The sequence below is a fragment of the Puma concolor genome, chromosome B1, assembly GCF_028749965.1.
Source record: "Puma concolor isolate L17-30 chromosome B1, mPumCon1.1.hap2, whole genome shotgun sequence".
NCBI classification, from domain to species: Eukaryota; Metazoa; Chordata; class Mammalia; order Carnivora; family Felidae; genus Puma; species Puma concolor.
In genome coordinates this window covers 166333227-166353495 of record NC_141670.1, presented here as the reverse complement: position 1 = coordinate 166353495, position 20269 = coordinate 166333227, and the positions used below count along the sequence as shown (strand labels likewise).

Genomic DNA, 20269 nt, shown 5'->3' with positions numbered 1-20269 from the left:
CAATAACTCTCTTCAGTTGAAAACACTATCACCCCCTTCACAGAAAGTGTTTCAATTCTAGGTCGAAGAGTGGGAAAGGAGCCACTTACCCCTTAGACTTTGTGCTAGATCGAGGCCTGTACTCATAAGATTCGTCTTCAGTTCCATTCTGGCGTCTGTACCAGTCAAACAAGGTGCGAAGTAAGGAAGGGAGACAGTGCTCTGCTACGGAGCTCATAGAGCTTATCAACTGAAAACACAAGATGTCACCAGAAGATAAAATACATCATTGAAGTAACACACTCCTGACTCTATTAGCCATCATTTGTTAATGATTACTAGGATAACATTTCTAGGATAAACACAGTAACTCAAACGCAATAAATGTGTTTTAAAATAAAAGTAAAGATTAGCGAGGCGCCTGGGTGGCTCAGTTGGTTAAGCATCCGACTCTTGATTTTGGCTCAGGTCATGATCTCATGGTCCGTGAATTTCAGCCCCGCTGTCAGCTCAGTGCTGGCGTGGAGCCTGCCTGGGATTCTCTCTCTCCCTCTCTCCCTGCCCCTCCCCTTCTCTCTCTCTCTCTCGAAATAAACAAACTTAAAAAAAAAAAAAATTAGGGTTTATCCAAGTAATGAAATAAAGTGGGCTCTCACCCACTATTTAACTTTACCCACATCCATTTGGTTTAGCTTAGCAGCTTTCTACCTTTTTCCTGCCTCCATATGCTACTCACATGTGTAAAAACATGACCCTCAGTAACATCACTGATTATACAGAGGGATACCTCTGGGAGAACACATAACATGAGAAAACCACACCTGCTTCCTTCCCCCTGGCCCATTCCTCCGTGCTCATGTGAACAGAAGGCTGTAAATACTGCCACCAGAATGAATGAAGAGAGGTAAGAACAAAGAAGATTACATTCTGTTAGTACTGTGCGAAAGGACCAGTCTACTTTGTACCGCTATGATGCAGAATGATTATAATTACATTATTAATTTGTGATACCCACAAAGAAACGTATTAGAAAAGAAACATAAATGTGTTGCAAACAAGCTTTCAAAGCTTAGAATATATAAGGGGAGAACATAAGGATAAATGTAATGGGATGAGCAACTGCTATTCGGTTTGAAGCATCCCTGAAACTATTTGAATTCTAGGTGAATATCAGATTCATTGCATGAATGAACTCAGCTTTCCTGTAGTGGGTAGATAGTAAGAGGCACACCAGCTGCCATTAGCAAGCAGCCCCTAAGGTCACTCTTCCTCTGGGGTATCTTGAGCAAAAGAAAAAAAAAAAGAAAAAGAAAAAGAAAGAAAAAAAAATCTCTTTTTATTCTTTCTGTATCTGATGCAACTCATTGCTCATAATAATAATATTTTAAAGTATACCGTCAACCATGCTTCACTTTGTTTTTCTTAACCAAAAAATGATGTGTTGCAGGGCTACTCAAGGTCTTGTTCAGGTCCAGGACTATAGAAAGTGTCAGCTAATGAAGATAAATTGATACCTCTACAAATTAAACATTTAATATTTTATATTCTTCATATAACTTCAAAATGTACTTCATCTAGGAAAATAGTAAAAAAACAAAACAGTCTATTTGATTGTATAGACTCTTTTTCATTATCTGCCTTCCTTTAATCATGCTTTTATATATAATTAGCTTAATTTGACAGGCAAACAGTTTCTAATATAGCTCATTAAAGTAAAAACAAGATTCAATTTTACTTAACTAATTTTTCGAATTTTATTTTATTAACAACGAACAGTATCACTCAAAGGAAATCCTTTTAACATCTAAGAAGGAACAATAAAATACCATCTGCTATTATAAATATATATTAGTTTATACCACACCTGGCTTTGTACTGTAAAAAAAAAAAAAAGGTTGAACTATGAGGCATGACCATTAAAAGTTTTCTTAGGGGCGCCTGGGTGGCACAGTCGGTTAAGCGTCCGACTTCAGCCAGGTCACGATCTCGCGGTCCGTGAGTTCGAGCCCCGTGTCAGGCTCTGGGCTGATGGCTCAGAGCCTGGAGCCTGTTTCCGATTCCGTGTCTCCCTCTCTCTCTGCCCCTCCCCTGTTCATGCTCTGTCTCTCTCTGTCCCAAAAATAAATAAACGTTGGGAAAAAAAAAATTAAATTAAAAAAAAAACGTTTTCTTAATCATTTACATAAAAAAGCAAATGGAAATATTCCTTAAAACAGTTTAATAGGATTTCTAATTCTGATTATACATTTATTCATCATTAGTGAATTTAAGACCTGAATAATTTAAATGTCTTTAAAATAACAGATTAATAAATAAATAAAAAATAATAATTAATACCTTTTGCAGTTGCTTTAAGATTTGAAAAGCATTATATAAGGTGATCTTAATATTTACTTTAACAGAGAACTAGTCTTCCTACCTACGGTTTCTTCTTAGGCCATTGGCTATTTACTAAATATATGCATCAGAATCACCTAGGGAGCTATTATAAAATACAGGTGCCAGAGCCCTGCTCTTGATTATTCTCATTCAGAATTGGGCTGGAATCCAGAAACAATATTTTGTTAAGTCTCCACCAAGTAATTCTAACCAGTCATCATTATCTAGTCAATTAGATAGAGATAGAGAATAGAGATAGAGAATCATGAGAAAAGTAGCACAGGAATACTAGATTCCAATAGAAAACTAATCTGGGTTATTGGTTTTTGCAAACAATCAATATATAATAAAATAATTCTTGAACAAACATAATTATGACAAAAATAGCATTTGATCAAACATTTCATCTCAGCAAGAGGAAAGAATTAACATTAAAGGAATATCACACTCATTTTTAGATATCAATATTCTATTTAAAGTTTCTGATAACCCCAACAAGAAAAAATAAAAATGTTAAAAGGTAAAACATTATTATGTAAAACTTGTACGAACTGATACACAAGGCAAGATTGAGGTATGTAATTGGAAACATTTTAAGAAAATTTCAAAGGCACAGTAAAGAGATTGCCAATGAAAAGTACGAAGATGCTAAATAAACAGAAATGAATCAAGTTCACAGATCATTCCATGAACTATAAGGTTCAGAGCTCATAGTTCATTCCATTTGCTTTGTCAAAAAACAAACTACCAGGGGTACCTGGGTGGCTTAATCAGTTAAGCGTCCGACTTTGGCTCAGGTCATGATCTCACGGTCCGTGAGTTCGAGCCCCAAATCAGGCTCTGTGTTGACAGCTCAGAGCCTGGAGCCTGTTTCGGATTCTGGGTCTCCCTCCCTCTCTCTGCCCCTCCCCTGATTGTGCTTTCTCTCTCAAAAATAAATAAATAAACATTAAAAAGTACTACCAATTTCAGACTGAATCTAATATGTAATGATATAAAGGGTTACTAAACAAGATAAAATAATTTCTTAATATTGGATATATTTGAACCGGACTGTTAGGATGAACATTTTCCGTGAAGGAAAAAATATTCCCCCCAAATTGGCATACCTGGTCAAACTGAAGATCTTCACCTCTTTGAAGAGATCTAGACAATGGCTTCTCCTACAGTTAAAAAGAAGTATAAGCACAAAATATTAGCAATCTTATATATGATAAGCAGATTCGTCGGTTGGTTTTGTTTTTGTTTTCATTTGTAATTAGATTTGATTAAACAAAGGTAAGACTCCCTCTTGCCCAGGGTCACATAATTAGCATTCAAGTCCCAGTAGTATGGCTCCAGAGCCAGATACCCTCCAAAGAGAGTGCCCATAAGTCACATGATTGGGAAGGGGGGGGGGGGGAGGTTGCCCACAGTAGACAGAAAAGAAATACTGGGAGATGATTCCTAGGTTTCCAGTCTGTGCATAGATGGAGGAATGGTGGTACCATCCTCTGAAAGTGGGAACACAATGAGAAGACAGTTTGGGTGGAAGGATAGATTTCAGTCATGTTGAGTTTTGAAGTCCCTATAAGCCATAAAAGAGAAGATGTTGACTAATAAGGGCTTGAAGAACACAGAACAGATTGGCCTGTGTATAGAAAGGAACCAAATTCATAAAACAAAGTCATTTACCTAAAAAAGAAAAAGTAAGAAGAGGGCCTAGATTTGAATTTTGAGAAATGCAAACAGTTAACGTTAATGTACTCAACCACATGAGATTATCAGTGGCTCCCTAAATTCCTTCAATTTAAAATGACCCATTTCTAAAAACAGAAACCTTTCTTACAATGTTCATGTGGAGAAATAATCAGGAATAAGAAAAACTTCAAACACAGTAGATCGCTGTATCAGTAAAGAAAACACAAACAAATACATATGGGAACATAATAAGGGTAGAAATTCAAACACTGGGGCAAAGATGGAAAATTTAACATATGGTGTTGGGACAGTCAGGTTGTCAGAAGGAAAAATTAAACAGGCTCATTACCCTAGTGAATCCTAAATGTTTTAAAAGTTTAAATATAAGAAATAAAATCACTAAAATCCTCGAAGACAAAGAAGTCCTAGATGATGGTAGTTTTGTGTGTTTTTTTTTAAACAAGCTTAGTCCTTTCTAAATATGAACAAAATGCAGAAGCAAAAAAGAAAAACAGCAAATTCAACCACATATAAATAAAAAATGAAAAAGTATATGGGTGGTAAAAAAAAAAGTGACAAGATAGGAAAAATATCTACAACAGATATTTAGACTAAGGTATAATTTCCTTAACATACAAAAAGTTCCTATAGATCAGTAGGGGGAAAAATCCAATAATCCAATAGAAAAAACGTACAAAGAATCAACAGATAGCTGACAAAAAGGAAATGTTTACAGCTCATACATATCTGTTCATATACTTAACCTCATTCACAAGAGCAAGACAAGTTAAAAACACAAAGAAATCCAATCTATTAGACTTCCAAAGACCTCCAAAAGTCTGAGCACGATGTGTTGAAGTTACCTACTACTGAACAGAACTCTCAAATAATGTCAATGTGTAAATGGGGAACAATCTCCTTAGAAAACTATCTGGCAATATTCGGCAAAGTTTTGAAATGTACACATCCTTTGACCCAGGAAAAATTTCACTTATAAGTATTTGTCTTATATAGTCACATATCTGCAAAATGATGTTCATAAAAGAATATTTGCTATAGCTTCATTTGCAAAAGCCAAGATTAGAAAAAAATAAAAGCCTACCTATATTAATATACATCTATAGAATATCAAGAAGACTTTTTTTTTTTAACATGAAATTTATTGTCAAATTGGTTTCCATACAACACCCAGGGCTCATCCCAACAGGTGCCCTCCTCAATACCCATCTCCCACCCCCCATCAACCCTCAGATTGTTCTCAGTTTTTAAGAGTCTCTTATGGTTTGGCTCCCTCCCTAACTTTTTTCCCTCCTTCCCCTCCCCCATGGTCTTCTGTTAAGTCCAAGAAGACTTTTAAAAGAATGGCAAAGCTCAGTATGTATTAACGGAATAATCTAGGTATAATGGGTGCATACCACTCACACATACATACACACACACACACACACACACACACACACACACACACACACGCTACTAAATAATATAGAATACCTCTTTAAAAAAATAAAGAAATACGTGTTTGCAAGTGGGAAAAGAAACTGGGACAGTTTGGATAAGGGGAGGGTTTGGGGCTGGGAGTAGAAAACTGCTACTACAGATTTTTGTACCATTGAACTTGCATACCACAGTAGCCAAGGGAAAAAACTACATAAAGAAAGACATAGTGTATTGACAGTGAAACAGAATAGTTTCATGAGGTGACCTTTGAGTATGGTTGCTTCCTCTTAATTTAAATGGTACCAGGAAAAGTTTCTGATTTAGTGTTGTGTCTTCCTTCAGCGCACAACAGTGTTGGAATCTTTTTTTTTTTCATTTGTTCTATTAATTTGTTTACTAAAAAAACAAATACTGAGTTCCTATTATGAGCAAGCAGCATCTGTGAACCAAAGAGGGCTCAGAGGACTCACTGTGGAAAGCTTAGACCCTTTACCCTTCAGCTACTGGGTCTGGGGGACAAAACTTATAGTAAAGTCCTCCAACCCTCTCTCACCTGAATGCCTACTCTTTCTTGCTTATATGAAGAGATGACCCAAAAGGGATCCCTCCAGATCACTGTCTAGAGTTAGTATAGAAAGACTGTCATCGGTACATAAAGTGGACTCCATCCAGTAGAAAACAAAGGAGTGAAGGAATGGGTTATGATGCGACCTTGCAATGAGTTGAGAGGAGGGTGAGCAAAGAAAATCCTAGACAGATAAAAATTTTGATGGGTACTGGACACGGTGATGATTAATTTTATGTCACAGGGTGCCCAGATATTTGGTTAAACATTTTCTGGGTGTGTCTGTGAGGATGTTTTGGGGAAGAGATTAATATTTGAATTGGCAGAGTGAACAACTGGTAGAGTGACCTGAAAGCAGGTAGACTGAGACTCCCTAATGTGAGTGGGCCTCATCCAATCAGTTGAAGGCCTGAGGAGCATGAATAGGTGGACTCTTCTGAGAGGAGTAAGAACTCCTCCTGCCTGCCTGCCCTGAGCTGGGACACCTCAAACTGAAACATGGGTTCGTCTCGGAGCAGCTTTCAGACTGGAACTTATACCAGCAGCTCCCCTCGGTCCTCAGCTTACCCACTCCAGATCTTGGGACTTCTCAGCCTCCAGAACCACATGAGCCAATTCCTTGTAATAAATTTCTTTTTAGACACATACACACCCTATTGCTTCTGTTTTTCTGGAGAAACTCATAAAAACATCTTTTCAGGTTTGATTTCCTCTTTGATCCAAGGAAAGAATATGTCCCAGGGGAGAAAAAGGTGTCCACATTTACAAAAGATATACAGAAGGACATTAACTAAGCAGTTAAAAATAAGAAGCAACATGGGGTGCCTGGGTGGCTCCGTCGGTTAAGCGTCTGACTTCGGCTCAGGTCATGATCTCACCGTTTGTGAGTTCGAGCCCCACGTCCAGCTCTGTGCTGACAGCTCAGAGCCTGGAGCCTGTTTCGGATTCTGTGTCTCCCTCTCTCTCTGCCCCTCCCCCGCTCACACTCTGTCTCTCAATAATAAATAAATGTTTAAAAAAAATTTTTAAAAATAAGAAGCAACATCAAAGTACAACAAATTCGAGTAAAAAAAATCATGGTGTAGCTACACATTAGAGTATCACACAGAGGTAGAAATAAACTTGTAGACTGGGAAAATATTCTCAGTGTATTAATATAAATTAGAGAATAACAGATACAATACACTTATAAATGGATAAAATGTATACATGGTGGTATATATATATATATATATATATATATATATATATACACACACATTTAAAGCTCTAGAAATATATATACCATACAGCAGTAATAAGAAAAAGAATAACATTGTGTATATAAACCATAATTTCTTTATCCATTCATGATGTTAAATGAAATAAGCCATACAGAAAAAGACAGATACCATATGTTTTCACTCTTATGTGGATTCTGAGAAACTTAACAGAAACCCATGGGGGAGGGGAAGGGGAAAAAAAAAAAAAAAAAAAAGAGGTTAGTGTGGGAGAGAGCCAAAGCATAAGAGACTCTTAAAAACTGAGCACCTGAGGGGCGCCTGGGTGGCTCAGTCAGTTGAGCGTCCGACTTCGGTTCAGGTCATGATCTCACAGTCTGTGGGTTCGAGCCCCGCATCGGGCTCTGTGCTGACAGCTCAGAGCCTGGAGCCTGTTTCAGATTCTGTGTCTCCCTCTTTCTCTGACCCTCCCCTGTTCATGCTCTCTCTCTCGGTCTCAAAAATAAATAAATGTTAAAAAAAAATTAAAAAAAAAAAAAAAACAAAAAAAAACCCTGAGCACCTGAATTCCATGGCAATTTAGTTTCTCAAAGGGATAGATTTTTTTTTACATGTCCTTGGCACTTGGGCCTTCGAAGGATAAGCACACTTGGGTAGTTATCTTGCAGAACAAGTTTTGTATTTCTTAAACCAAGCTACCTATCATTTACAAGCAATATGATTCGGCACAGCAATATATATGCCCAATTGGCTCTAAAATTGAAGGAAAACACTAAGTCCCATAGCAAGTTCCATAGAACACTGTTTCTGAAAGGATCTACAAGTTTGAAAAAATAGTGAGCCAAAGGGACTTTACTCTCCTAATGTGAACTATTTATTTAAGATGAGGGGTTGGGGGTGACAATAAGCAGCTTCTTTTCACTCATTTGATCCCCTGTTCTATAAGTCTAAAGGTCTTCGGTAGTATTTTGAGGACTGCTGGTCGAAGTCGTTTATTACTCACAGAGCATGTTTATGCAATAGAGTAATGGCCAAGCCGAATAAAAGAGAGAAGTAAGCTTTTTAGAAACACTTACAGTGTTGTTTTACATGTAACATAATTTATTTCTCAATAAACTCACGCTCCCTCAAAGATTTCTACAGATTTGACATCCTCACTGAGCTTTCCCTAAAAGGAAATGGAGGTGGACTATTTTTCCATAATAAGAACTCAGAAATGATTTTTGAATGTAAAAGGATACTCATGTTACCATAAGTACAAAAATATAAGTGTGCTGCACTAAATACAAATTACTAATCAAGAACTCTGTACTAACCTCTCAATTTAATTACAGTGTGATTGAGGATGCCCTCATCATCGCTCAAGCAGTTGTAGTGTCTTTCAATATGAGATTTTGAAACAATGAACCATTTAACAATGTTTACAGTATATCACCCGTTATAACAACTAAAAAGAACAGAAATTACTTTCTATATTCCCATATACATGCATGCAAAACTTTTGCACAAGAACATTTACCATGGCTTTTTTTTTCCACAGTAGCCCCAAATCTGGGTAACTACCTATCAATAGAGACTAGTAAAAAAAAAATTATGGTACATTCTTTTATTATACTAATATTCAACTACCAAAAAGAATGAGACAAATTTATATGAGCTAACATAGAACAATCTCTAATTTATACTGTTAAAAATATCTAAGAACTAAAAAAAAAAAATACACACACACACATATATACAAGCAACATGATTCTGCTTGTTGATATATGTTGAGATATATATATATATATATATATATATATATATATATATATATATATGTATATATATAAAATCTCCCATTTGTGCTTAACAAAAAAAGCGGCAGGTGCTACAGACATGGAAAATGATGGACTAAAACCTGGAGACAGTGTTTATCTTGATCCAGAGTAGAAGAATCATTACTTTCATTATGCAAAATTTAGAACTATTTCCACTTATGTCATTATTTCACAATAATATAAAAACTAATAATGATCCTAAGGCTCATCTTCCTTTATGTTCTAATTTGATTCTTCAACTAGGCTATGTATAGAGTACCAAGAGCAACATGTAGCTTCCAGGAAAATCAAGGGTGTTTACTGAAAAGACTTTGGTAGCATAACAAGGATACTGCAACAGCTCACTAATCTGCAACTAAACAGAGCACGGTGAACACACACACACACACACACAGCCTCCATTCTCTCCGAAAACTAATCAAGACAGCAGTAAAAGAATTTTACAAGACTTAAAAACCAAAAGGGCAGCGAGAATGGGAGAGGAGGTAAAGAGCAGACGGAAATGCCCAACTAACACATCCCACCCCAGTAAGAGCGAGTCCTCAGTAGGCAAGGGGAAGTCAGATGGCTATGCATCCATGCAGCCATCACTCATTCACTGAAATTATTTACTGAGTGTGCAGTACGCCAAGCTCTGGAGACACAACCATGAGCAAACGGGAAAACAATCCCCGTCCTCACAAAGCCAAAAATCTAACGAGGGAGCAACTAAAATATCTATTATCTTAGACAGATTTCGAGATAGGAGGCTGCGATGGGCGTTGAGATTTTAGATAGAAGGATGACTGAGGAGATGACATTTCAGTCACAGCAGGAGGAAAGTGAGTGAGTGAGCTTGCCACACAGAGCAAAGGGAAGATAATCCAGTCAATACTTTGCAACTCCCAAAGGTTTTGGAGAACTTCAGGACTCTGAAAGTGGGAGTAAAGGTGAAGTTAAAAACAAGAGGGCTGGTTGGAGGATTAAGAAAGACTGAGCACCCTCCCCCCTCTTCATTCCCTTCACCGGCTCTGCCCAGCAGGATGACCATCCTCCCTCCACCTTTCCACAGAGGGGCTGTCCTTTTTGGGAGAGAGCAAAACAGAAATGCCGACTGGTGGATGCTATAGTTGAAGACAAGGTATCACACTGAAGACAAGCAGCTCCAGTAAAAATTTATATACCAAATATCAGAAACACTATCTTCTGCCTCTAGGTCCCCAGAACATTAACGACTATGTCTAAACCCTGCCATTTGGGGTACTGGACTCTGACAAACCCCAGAAAAACATCTGACATTGACGATGCATTCAGATGATTACACACCGAAGACCACAGTCCAAAAGGCCCCTCCCAGTACACAGGGCTTCCAGTCTGTTTAGTGCCTCAGTTGTAAAGCACAACATGTTACAACAGACATACATGTTAGGAGAAGGCAAAACTTTTGGAGGAAACAGATCACACGGGGAGAAAAAACTTCAAAATATACATACATAGATTACATATATGTATTTAATGTTCTCAAAAAACAGCAAAAATTGCAGAGTTGTAAAAATGCTGGGCCTAAACCAGATACATAAAGTCTAGATGAGAGGTGGTTGGTGAAAGCCTTTTTTTCTTATCTTTTTATCTAGTCACCGGCCATCTAAACGATTAACAGAGAAGGTGGAATGTACCTGGATCATTAGCCAGGATTGATCCACTTCCTTTTAGGCAGAAAGAGACCTAAGGTATTGAATTGTAATTTGCAAGCTGCAATTTCAATTAGTGATTGCCCTTCCTTCCCCAATCTTCCCCCTAAAATGAAAATAAAGTTGTGGCTAAAAATCAAGCTCCGCTAATCTTCGAATCTTTGGTCTCTTTATTTTATTATGGCTTCTAATATGAGAATGAAAAGGCCAGCATTCTCATTTTAGTGGTAGATTAATTCTTTTGGCAAAATCCATTCACATACATGCATCCAAGTTTTTATGTAACTTACTATCAGACTGACCATGAGACATGCTAGTCTCCTTTTATGTAACAATCCATGGATTACTAGTTTCTTTAAAGTGAGTGACCCTGCAAGAGTTTCATTCAAGAACTCAAGAGAGTCATCTTGGATGGTTGTTTATTGCCAAAAAACACACTGGACAAATTTCAAAAGGAACGAAATCGCAATAAACAAATCTGAAGCTGTAACACAAACACTGTCACAGTATTGGATTAAATGTATCGCTGTCTCATCTTGATGCTAGGTAGCATTCGTCCTTAGCTACTACAGCCCACAACACTGGGGGTTTTCCTGGTATGTCAGGAAGAGTAAGTAGCAGGGAATACGTCTTCTAACTACAATGGTGGGGTAGAAACATCTATTTTGAGGAATCCTCACCACTCTTCCCCAAATTTTATCATCTCAGATTATATAGCAGATGTCTCTGAAATTAGCTACTAAATTACAGAATAAAATATAGTCAGTATCAGACTATTCTGAAAGAACTATTAAAAGCTCTGGCTGGAACAATGACATTATGTTTTGTTAGAAGAACAAAGGGCACCCCACAACAATGTCTTTTAAGGCTAAGGGCAACTTAAAATACAAATCTTTACTAAGCATTTACCATCACAGATGGAGCTGGAGACGGAAAGGCCAGTGAGACCCGGCTCATGGTATCAAGTGGGTCACATCAGAGGAGATAAACATGTGAGCAATTAAAAGATGACAATATCAGAATCTAGGAGCATGAAAAATTATTATGATAAAGCAGAGATTCGTACAGCTTGAAGACGATCACTATGTAAGAGGGGAACACGTGGGAAGTTTAGAAGGACGAGTAGAGGCTTAAAATACAGAAGGGCTAATAGTATTTTCGATTGAGAGAAAAAAAACACACCAGGACAAAAGAACACACAGAGGATACATGAAGTGTCATAGCATACGTCAGGATAGGAGAATCATGAGACATTATACAAACCATAACAAGACTATGAAGAGGTTGGAATGGCCCACCAAGAACTTGAATTCATTCCATAGCAATGAAAAGTGAGCAAGGTTTTTAAAGGGAAAAGGTGATAATATTTATGTTTTGGATGAAGCAAAGTCTGGTGAGAAGAAAAAAAAATGGCAAGGTGATAAACCACTTATCTACTGGTTACTGCAATGATCTAGAATGCATGAACTTGACCCTGAGCTAGGAAAGGGACAATGGCATTGGAAGAAAAAGGAAGGAGGAAGATATATAAGTTACTACTTTATAAACTCAGTCAAATTAGGCAACTTCACTTTCAAGGCTTTTACTTTCAAGAACTTTGTATTTCAAAATTAAAATTCCTGTAAGAATAATATTTGAGATCCAGCAGGACCACACCACATGTTGTTATTTATGAAATATTTTATAAAACAGGTAAAGTGTTTTAAAAAAAAAAAAACATATGAATTTAAAGTTGCTGAAGCCAGGGGTATCTGGCTGGCTCAGTTGGTAGAAGGTACGACTCTTGATATCAGGGTTATGAGTTCCAGCTCCACTCAGGAGTAGAGATTACTTAAAAAATAAAATCTTGAAAGAAAGAGAAGAAAAGAAAAGAAAGAAAAAATAAAGTTGCTGAAGCCAGGCAATGGGTTCCAAGGGTTCACTACACTATAATCCCTACTTTTATACAAACTTGAAATTCTTCATAAACATTTTTCTCTTTTCAGGTTTATTCAGATAGAACTGACAAACGCAAGTGTAACGTATTTAAAGTGTACAATGTGGGGCAACTGTGTGGCTCAGTGCATTAAGTCTGACTCTTGGTTTTGGCTCAGGTCATGATCTCATGGTTTCATGGGTTCAAGACCCGCATCAGGCTCCACATAGACAGTGTGAAGTCTGCTTGGGAGTCTCTGTCTCCCTCTCTCTCTCTGCCCCTCCCCACTTGTGCTGCCTCTCTCTCTCTCTCTCTCTCAAAATAAATAAATAAACTTAAAAAAGTGTACATTGTGATGATTTGATGTATGTACACACTGTGGAAGGATTCCCACCACTGACTTGATTAACATGTCCATCATTTTATATATCTACCCGATCTCCACCCCCTCCTTTTTTGGTGAGACCACATAAGTTCTACCCTTAGGAAACTTCAATTTTATAAAACAGTAGTATCAACTAGTCACCATGATCCATAAACTTTTTGTAATGTGTATCTTTTAAAAAGTGACTCCCTTTCTTACTGTATGCTGGCTAAGCAGGCTAGTATAGCACATGATCACGTAATGAACAGACCACTGATGAAGAAAATAACACTTTATAGATTAAGCACATTTATAATCCAACCTCATAACCATTAACTCATATCTACAAGTCCTTGTAATCTTATTTTTAAGGCAGAACTTCACACACATGCTCTAAAATATACACGCACTGATAAAAACAAAATCATTATTTTGTTACATAGGAAGCAACTATGGAAGGATTTAATGTATGTTTTAAAACATACATTTTGGCTAATGATCTTTTACATATTATTATTTATTAGACCTCATATACATTTGTGCATAGATGCTTTCTTCACAGTTTTTTTCCTACTTAGTGACAGCAAGAAACTGCTCACAGGCATGCACGTACCCACCCACATACCTTCGCAATCTTAGCAACGTGAGGTCCAACAATTCACTAAGAAAATGAACACATAACAATACTTCCAATTTCCCACCTTTCTTAGGTCACCGCCTATTCTCTCTTCTGTTCCTTTCCTCCCTTCCTTCCTTCCCAGGAAGTACAGCAGAATGAGTAAGCTTACAGGCTTTCAAGCCATTAGTGTGCCTAACTCCTCATTCTGGCTTTGAGCTTCGGAGAAGTAACAAACCCTCTGGGGTCTCAAATCACTGGTGAATACTGAGCCCTAACCCAGCTGTATAAGGAATAAATACATTTCAGCTGTTACATCCCCTACCTTTATCTTCATTGTGATCATCTCGCTTCTAACCTACACTGGGATCTTGATACATTACACATTCAGCCCCTTCAAACTCCGGAAGTTATTTCCTACAGTTGTATCACCCTACTAAAATTGTTCTCAGACTGCTTAATTCCTAGGTCCAATAACTTCTCTCAGTGTTCCTTGTACTCTGTCTCTCTATATCATTTGACAATAATAATGCCATTGCACATACTCTTTTCCTTGACATTGTAATCTGCTCTTTTGGCTTTATCACCCTAACGTAGATGATGCCAAAAATCTCTATTTCTGGTCCCCATCTCTGGTCACCAACAAAGAATTCCCAGGTACCAATCAAATCCACATTGTTTAGATTGCCAGGATCTTGACCTTACCATACACAAAAGAAAAATTATCTCATTCCCCTTTTCTACCCCCATAATATTCTCATGTTCTTTACCTAACATCATCTCTCCTAACACTTCAAAGAACTTTTAACCTTTACTTTCATTCAAAAACATCTACTCCTATTTAACTGCCAACTCCTACTGATTTCATCATTTACCTTACTTTCCTCTGCAACCACTGCCATTGTTAATGCTCTAGTTCAAGACTCTTTTCATTCCAGCCTGAATTATATACAACAGCTAAATAGTAGTCTCTGCCTTTAAAGATTTTAAAGTAATCTCTCCACCCAACGAGGGGCTCAGACTCACAACCCCAAGATCAAGAGTTGCGTGCTCTACCGACTGAGCCAGCCAGGCCCCCCTTAACTCTCCGCCTTCAATCTCTTCTCTCTCCTAGGGTCCAACGACTGAATTATCTATCGCAACAACCTTCACCACTCTCTAGAATCTCACTCAAACATTTGCTTTCAGTCTTTCTCTTCCTTCCTCCTTACCATAAGCTCTAATCACATGGAGCTTCCCACACTGTTTAAGTATGCTTCATGCACTATATGTCTAAAAATAAATTTACTGGTTTATTGTAACTTTGGTGACTGCCATATCATCAACTTGCAGAATATTCTAGGTTCTCCTTTATTTGCTCTTATCTGTCTCAACAATTCCCACTTGGTGAAATCCATTTTTGTTCTTTGGTAACCCGCAGTAACACATTAAGGTGGATTCTAAAGTCATTACGGCTTTCTAGATCACAACTTGACTAGCCTATCCCTTAATTCTCTTTTAAAGACTATTTTTTTAAAGCAGTTTCCTGTTCACAGCAAAACTGAGTGGAAGGGACAGATTTCCCATACACCCCATTCCACACTTGCACAGTCTCCCCACCAGAGTATTACATTTGTTACTAGTGACGTACCCAGGGTGACACTTCCTAATCATCCAAATTCCATAACCTACATGACAGAGCACTCTTGGTGTTGTGCATTCTGTGGCTATGGACAATGTACGATGACATGCATCCAGCACTGTAGTATCACACAGCGTACTTTCACTGCCCTAAAAATCCTCTGTGTTGTGCCTTTTTGCTCCTCCACCCACAATCCCTGGCCCCCCTGGTCTTTTTACTGTCTCCCTAAATTTTGCCTTTTGAAGGATGTCATATAGTTGGAACTATATAGTATGTAGCCTTTTCAGATTGGCTTCCTTTAATTTTTTTTTTCAAGTACATTATTTCCTTTGGAAATTTTGTTATTAGAATGGTTAATACAAAAGTCAAGAAAATATTTCAGATTTATAGGTCAGCTCTACTCACCAAGGGTTCAGCCATTACAACTTCAATTTTCTTTTCAGCTTGAACAGCAAATTCTGCAAAGAGGCTCTTGATGACATATTCACCAGGCTTGACATCTGGGTCAATCGTAATGCTTGACATGATGATATTCTTTTTTCCCAAAGTGGAATGAAAGTTGGAAGAAGCACAGTACTTATTCACTTTGCTGACTGGTGCTGAAGCTAAAAACAAAAGAAACAAAAGAACTCTACTTTAATTATCAACACAATGAGACCTACCACAACCACCCTATTTAATATACACTCTGCCCCTAAAACCCATCCAGATCTCCCCATCTGGATTATCATGCTCTATTTTTGTCTATTACACTTGCTACATTCGAACAAATGGCCCAACTATAATTTAGTTATGTGTTATTTATTATGTACTGTTTTTCTCTTGACCCTACCAATGTGAATTTCATAAGAACAGGGTTTTTCTTTTGTCTTTTTTGTTCATTGATGAATCCCAGAACAAGAACTCAGAACAATGCCTAGCATATACTGGGTACAATAAATATGCACTGAATGAATGAATGAATTCTAAACACCGTTGTGAGCAATGAAGGAAATAAAACAGATGTGATTAAATGAGACAGGGATCGATTAGGGCACTGATAGATACTATCATGGAAAGCACGCCCAGGAAAGGCCTCACCGGCGTGCCTGGGTGGCTCAGTCAGTTAAGTGACGGCCTTTGGCTCAGGTCATGATCTCCTGGTTCATGAGTTCAAGCCCTGCATCAGGCTTCACGCTGACCGCGTACAGCCTGCTTGGGATTCTCCACCCCCACCCCCACCTCTCCCCCACTTAGGCATGCTCACTCTCCTCTCGCTCTCAAAAAACTGATAAACCTAAAAAAAAAAAAAAAAAAAAAAAAAAAAAAAAGGAAAGCCCTCATTGAAGAAGCAACATTTGAACTCAGATCTAGATGATGAAAAAGAGGCAGCAAGGCAAAGCACCAGGAAAAGTGCTAACTTGAGTGTGTATGTTTGATAAACAAAAAGAAGACCAGTGTGGCGGGAACTCAAAGGATGCCTGGAAGCAGAGGTGAAGGGCAATCTGAGATGAGGTCAAAATCATTAGTCAGGGACTTAGAACTTTGTAGGAAAGTCAGATTTTATTCTAAATGAAATTAAAATTCAATGGAAAGTATTAACTTGGGAGGGATAGGACCCGGCTTCTCTTAAAAGATCTCTCTGGCTCCTCTGGAGAATGGACTGGAAGAGGGCAGAGGCAGAATCAGGGAAGCCACCACACAGATCCAGCCGAGATGATCCCGGCTCGGACTAAGAGGATGAAAGAGCACAGGAGAGAAGGAAAGGACTTCCCATCTATCATATGTTAGTGAATTTGGCATCAAGGTGAAAGAATGGCATTAACAGTGACTTGTAGGATTTTTATTAGAATCATTCAGAGGGCGGTGGTGCCGTTTGCTCAGATAGGGCTGTCCCAGTGCCTGGCAAACAGTCCGCTGCACCAGCTGTGGCACACAAAGAGCACTACTGACTGCTACATGCTTTTTATCTATACAGGTTTTGTTCTCTTGACTGCCTGGGCGATCTACCCGGCTTCATATCTACAGTTTATCCGGTCACCTTGCTCTTCCAGCCACCTGCATAATACAGACCCTTCCAGCCTCGAACTTCAGCTTATGTCATCCTCTGTGGCCTAGAGTATTCACTGAAAAACCTGCAAGCTGGTACTTCTCTACCTTGACCTGACCTCTAGGTAATACTCTTACGTGTGCTGTCGCAAAAGCAAACCCTACCTTGCAAAGGGAAGAACACAATTATTCAAATGCTGAATTCCTAGGTGTGTGTGCATAACTATGGGACAGTAAGTTTATTCTCTGGGTGGTTCGGTCACTTTAGCATCTGACTTCAGCTCAGATCATGATCTCGTGGTTCGTGAGTTCGAGCCCCATGTCAGGCTCTGTGCTGACAGCTCAGAGCCTGGGGCCTGCTTCGGATTCTGTATCTCCCTCTTTCTCTGCCCCTACTCCCCTGCTCACTCTCTGTCTCTTTCTCTTAAAAATAAATAAAGATTAAAAAACTTATTATAAATATATACTCTCCAAACTCACAAATTGTTCTGTTAAAAAAAAAAAAACAAACTTACTCTACCAAACATAGTGTGCCAAGATATATAAAAGTGACCTGTGATAACTCCAAAAGAATGTTCTAGAAAGCAATATAGAGTCAGGTTACAGCAGTTACTTCAGAAAAAATAACTGCAAATTAAGAAAAAAATATTTTTGAAAGACAGAATTTCCAAACACTTGGCTTCTGTTCATGCCCTAGTTATTATCTTTATTTATTTACTTACTTTCCCCACAAAAGAGACGTTTTTCCTCCAAGATTAAAAATCAGTCCCATGTGATGCTTATATATTAAAAAGTAAAGAATATTACAAATTTTTAATACTGCACTTAAAACTAAATTATCTTTGTGTCACATCAAATTAAAATATAATATGCATTGTAATCTAGAACTAAAATTATATAATAAGAACAATTCAAAACAAAAATTCACAGTCCTTTGAACACAGTACACACTATTTATTTTAAACAATGACCTGTTTGTTTACTCTGCTTCATGATCCAACATTGTGTATTATAAAGAAGAGGCTCTGTTAACAAACGTTATTGTGAAAAATGGTGATCTTAAAAGAAATCATTTTGGATCATTAAGAGTACTCTATATTTTATATCCATGTTATGTTGGAAAACTTTAGGTAATCATAAAATAGTAAAAATCAAACAAAAACCAACAACAACAATAAAAAACTACTCAGAGAGTTTCCTGAAGTTTAATTTACATTTTAAACATAAAAACAAAAACATTTTCAAGATTTTGACTTAAAGTAGTTGTTACAGGATATATCTTTTTTTTTTAAGATTTGTAAGTCTCAAAATAAGATTCATAAGATCATAAAAGAGTTACAAAGTTTTTTTTGTCTTTAACTTTACAATAAATGTAACCAAAGAATCAGCCTTGTAATTAATGGGCCTGGTACTTAATTTCTAGACTTTGATGAAGTATAAACTTCTTAAATGACATTATTTGAATAGTTTCTTTAAAAAAGAAAAAAAAAACTTTAATTAAAATAACTTCTCACATTTTACTTTGTTATACTTCCTAAAAAGCATAAACATAAATTAAGCATAAATGAACATCACTAGATATCAAAACTGCATATTTTAAGAAATTTGCCAATAAAGCCAAAAATTTTAGGAATATCTGTACTTATCTTCTATTCTGTTCCAAATATCTGCACTAGCTTCCAAAATAAAAATATTTCAAGTTTGACAAAAAATCCAATGTTTATGAAAAATGTTTTAAAATCAAATTAATTTCAATTATATTTCTTAATAAGTATTCATGAATATTTGTTGAATTAATTAATACCCAGATCTACTGACTGAAATTCCAGGCCGCAAAACACTCTAATGTTGATATGACGGGACCGGCAAAATAAATTATAATCTAATAAACAGAACGTTCTATAGACCACTGAAATGACATCATCAAAAGTACTGAATGGGGGTGTGCCTGGGTGACTTGGTTGAGCACCCAACTCTTGATTTCAGCTCAGGTCACAATCCCAGAGTCATGGGATTGAGCCCCACATCGGGCTCTGCACTGAACGTAGAGCCTGCTTAAGATTCTCTCTCTGCCCCTCTCTTCTCCTTCCCCACTTGTTCTCTTTCTCTCTCAACAACAAAAAAAAAACCAACAACAAAACAACAAAAACCTGAATGGCACAGGAAAACACTCAACATACAGAGTTGAGTGCAAAAAAGGTCGTAAGACAGTATATAAAACCAAAATAAAATAAAAAGGCAGAAAGAATATTTGCAGCATAGAACAAACACAGAGTTCATCACTTTTATCTCCATCTACAAAGCTCTAATGGCGTCAGCTGGAAGAAGACCCTCACCCCCAAACCAAAAACTATAGACAAAAGATATGAACAAACAAGTTACAATATTTAATCTCACTAATACTTTTTTAAACAAGTAAAAATTAGATGACACTTAGCAAAGTGGTTTCCCAGCCCACCAGTTTGTGTTTCACTAATGTTTCACCTTTGGTAAAGATGTGTGAATTTCTCTCCTATTTTGCTAACGGAGAAGAAACAGAGGTGATTGCTGCAGGCAAGGTGAAAAGACCAGTTTCCACATAACTAGATTAACTTGATACCCCGACTGCTTGAGTTAAATATTTCATAATGTAAAACAATAATATTTCCCTACATGTTACCATAAAATTTTGAAAAATTTATGTAAGCTTATGAGAGAATGAAGACATAACCGTTAGAGCGTAATTCGTAACACAATGTAGGCACTGAATTACAAATTGTAGAAACCCAATGTCATATCAAACATCCTTGGAATATAAATCTACTAAACTCTAACTGCTAATAATAAGAATAAAGCCACGACCTGAATAATTAAAATATAGCAATAGAAGCTAGCATGCCTATTCTTTCTTTTAGATAAAGCGCAAATAAAAAAATAAATATGGCATTTTTGGACAGCTTATTCTATATAGCACTGCACTAGCATATTTACTA

General features: G+C 37.2%; 1 protein-coding gene across 7 annotated transcripts in view; it reads right to left on the bottom strand.

Annotated features, from left to right (window-relative positions):
• The window catches only part of FRYL (FRY like transcription coactivator), a 272920-nt gene that overhangs the window by 135387 nt on the left and 117264 nt on the right, over positions 1–20269 (bottom strand). For all 7 annotated transcript variants that reach the window (XM_086705110.1, XM_086705108.1, XM_086705107.1 and 4 more), the window contains 3 exons: positions 15675–15874; positions 3468–3521; positions 90–229 (listed from right to left, as the gene is read on the bottom strand). In XM_086705110.1, the coding sequence (XP_086561236.1) occupies positions 90–229; positions 3468–3521; positions 15675–15794 (314 nt within the window). In that variant the 5' untranslated portion in view covers positions 15795–15874. The remainder of the gene's footprint in view (positions 1–89; positions 230–3467; positions 3522–15674; positions 15875–20269) is intronic.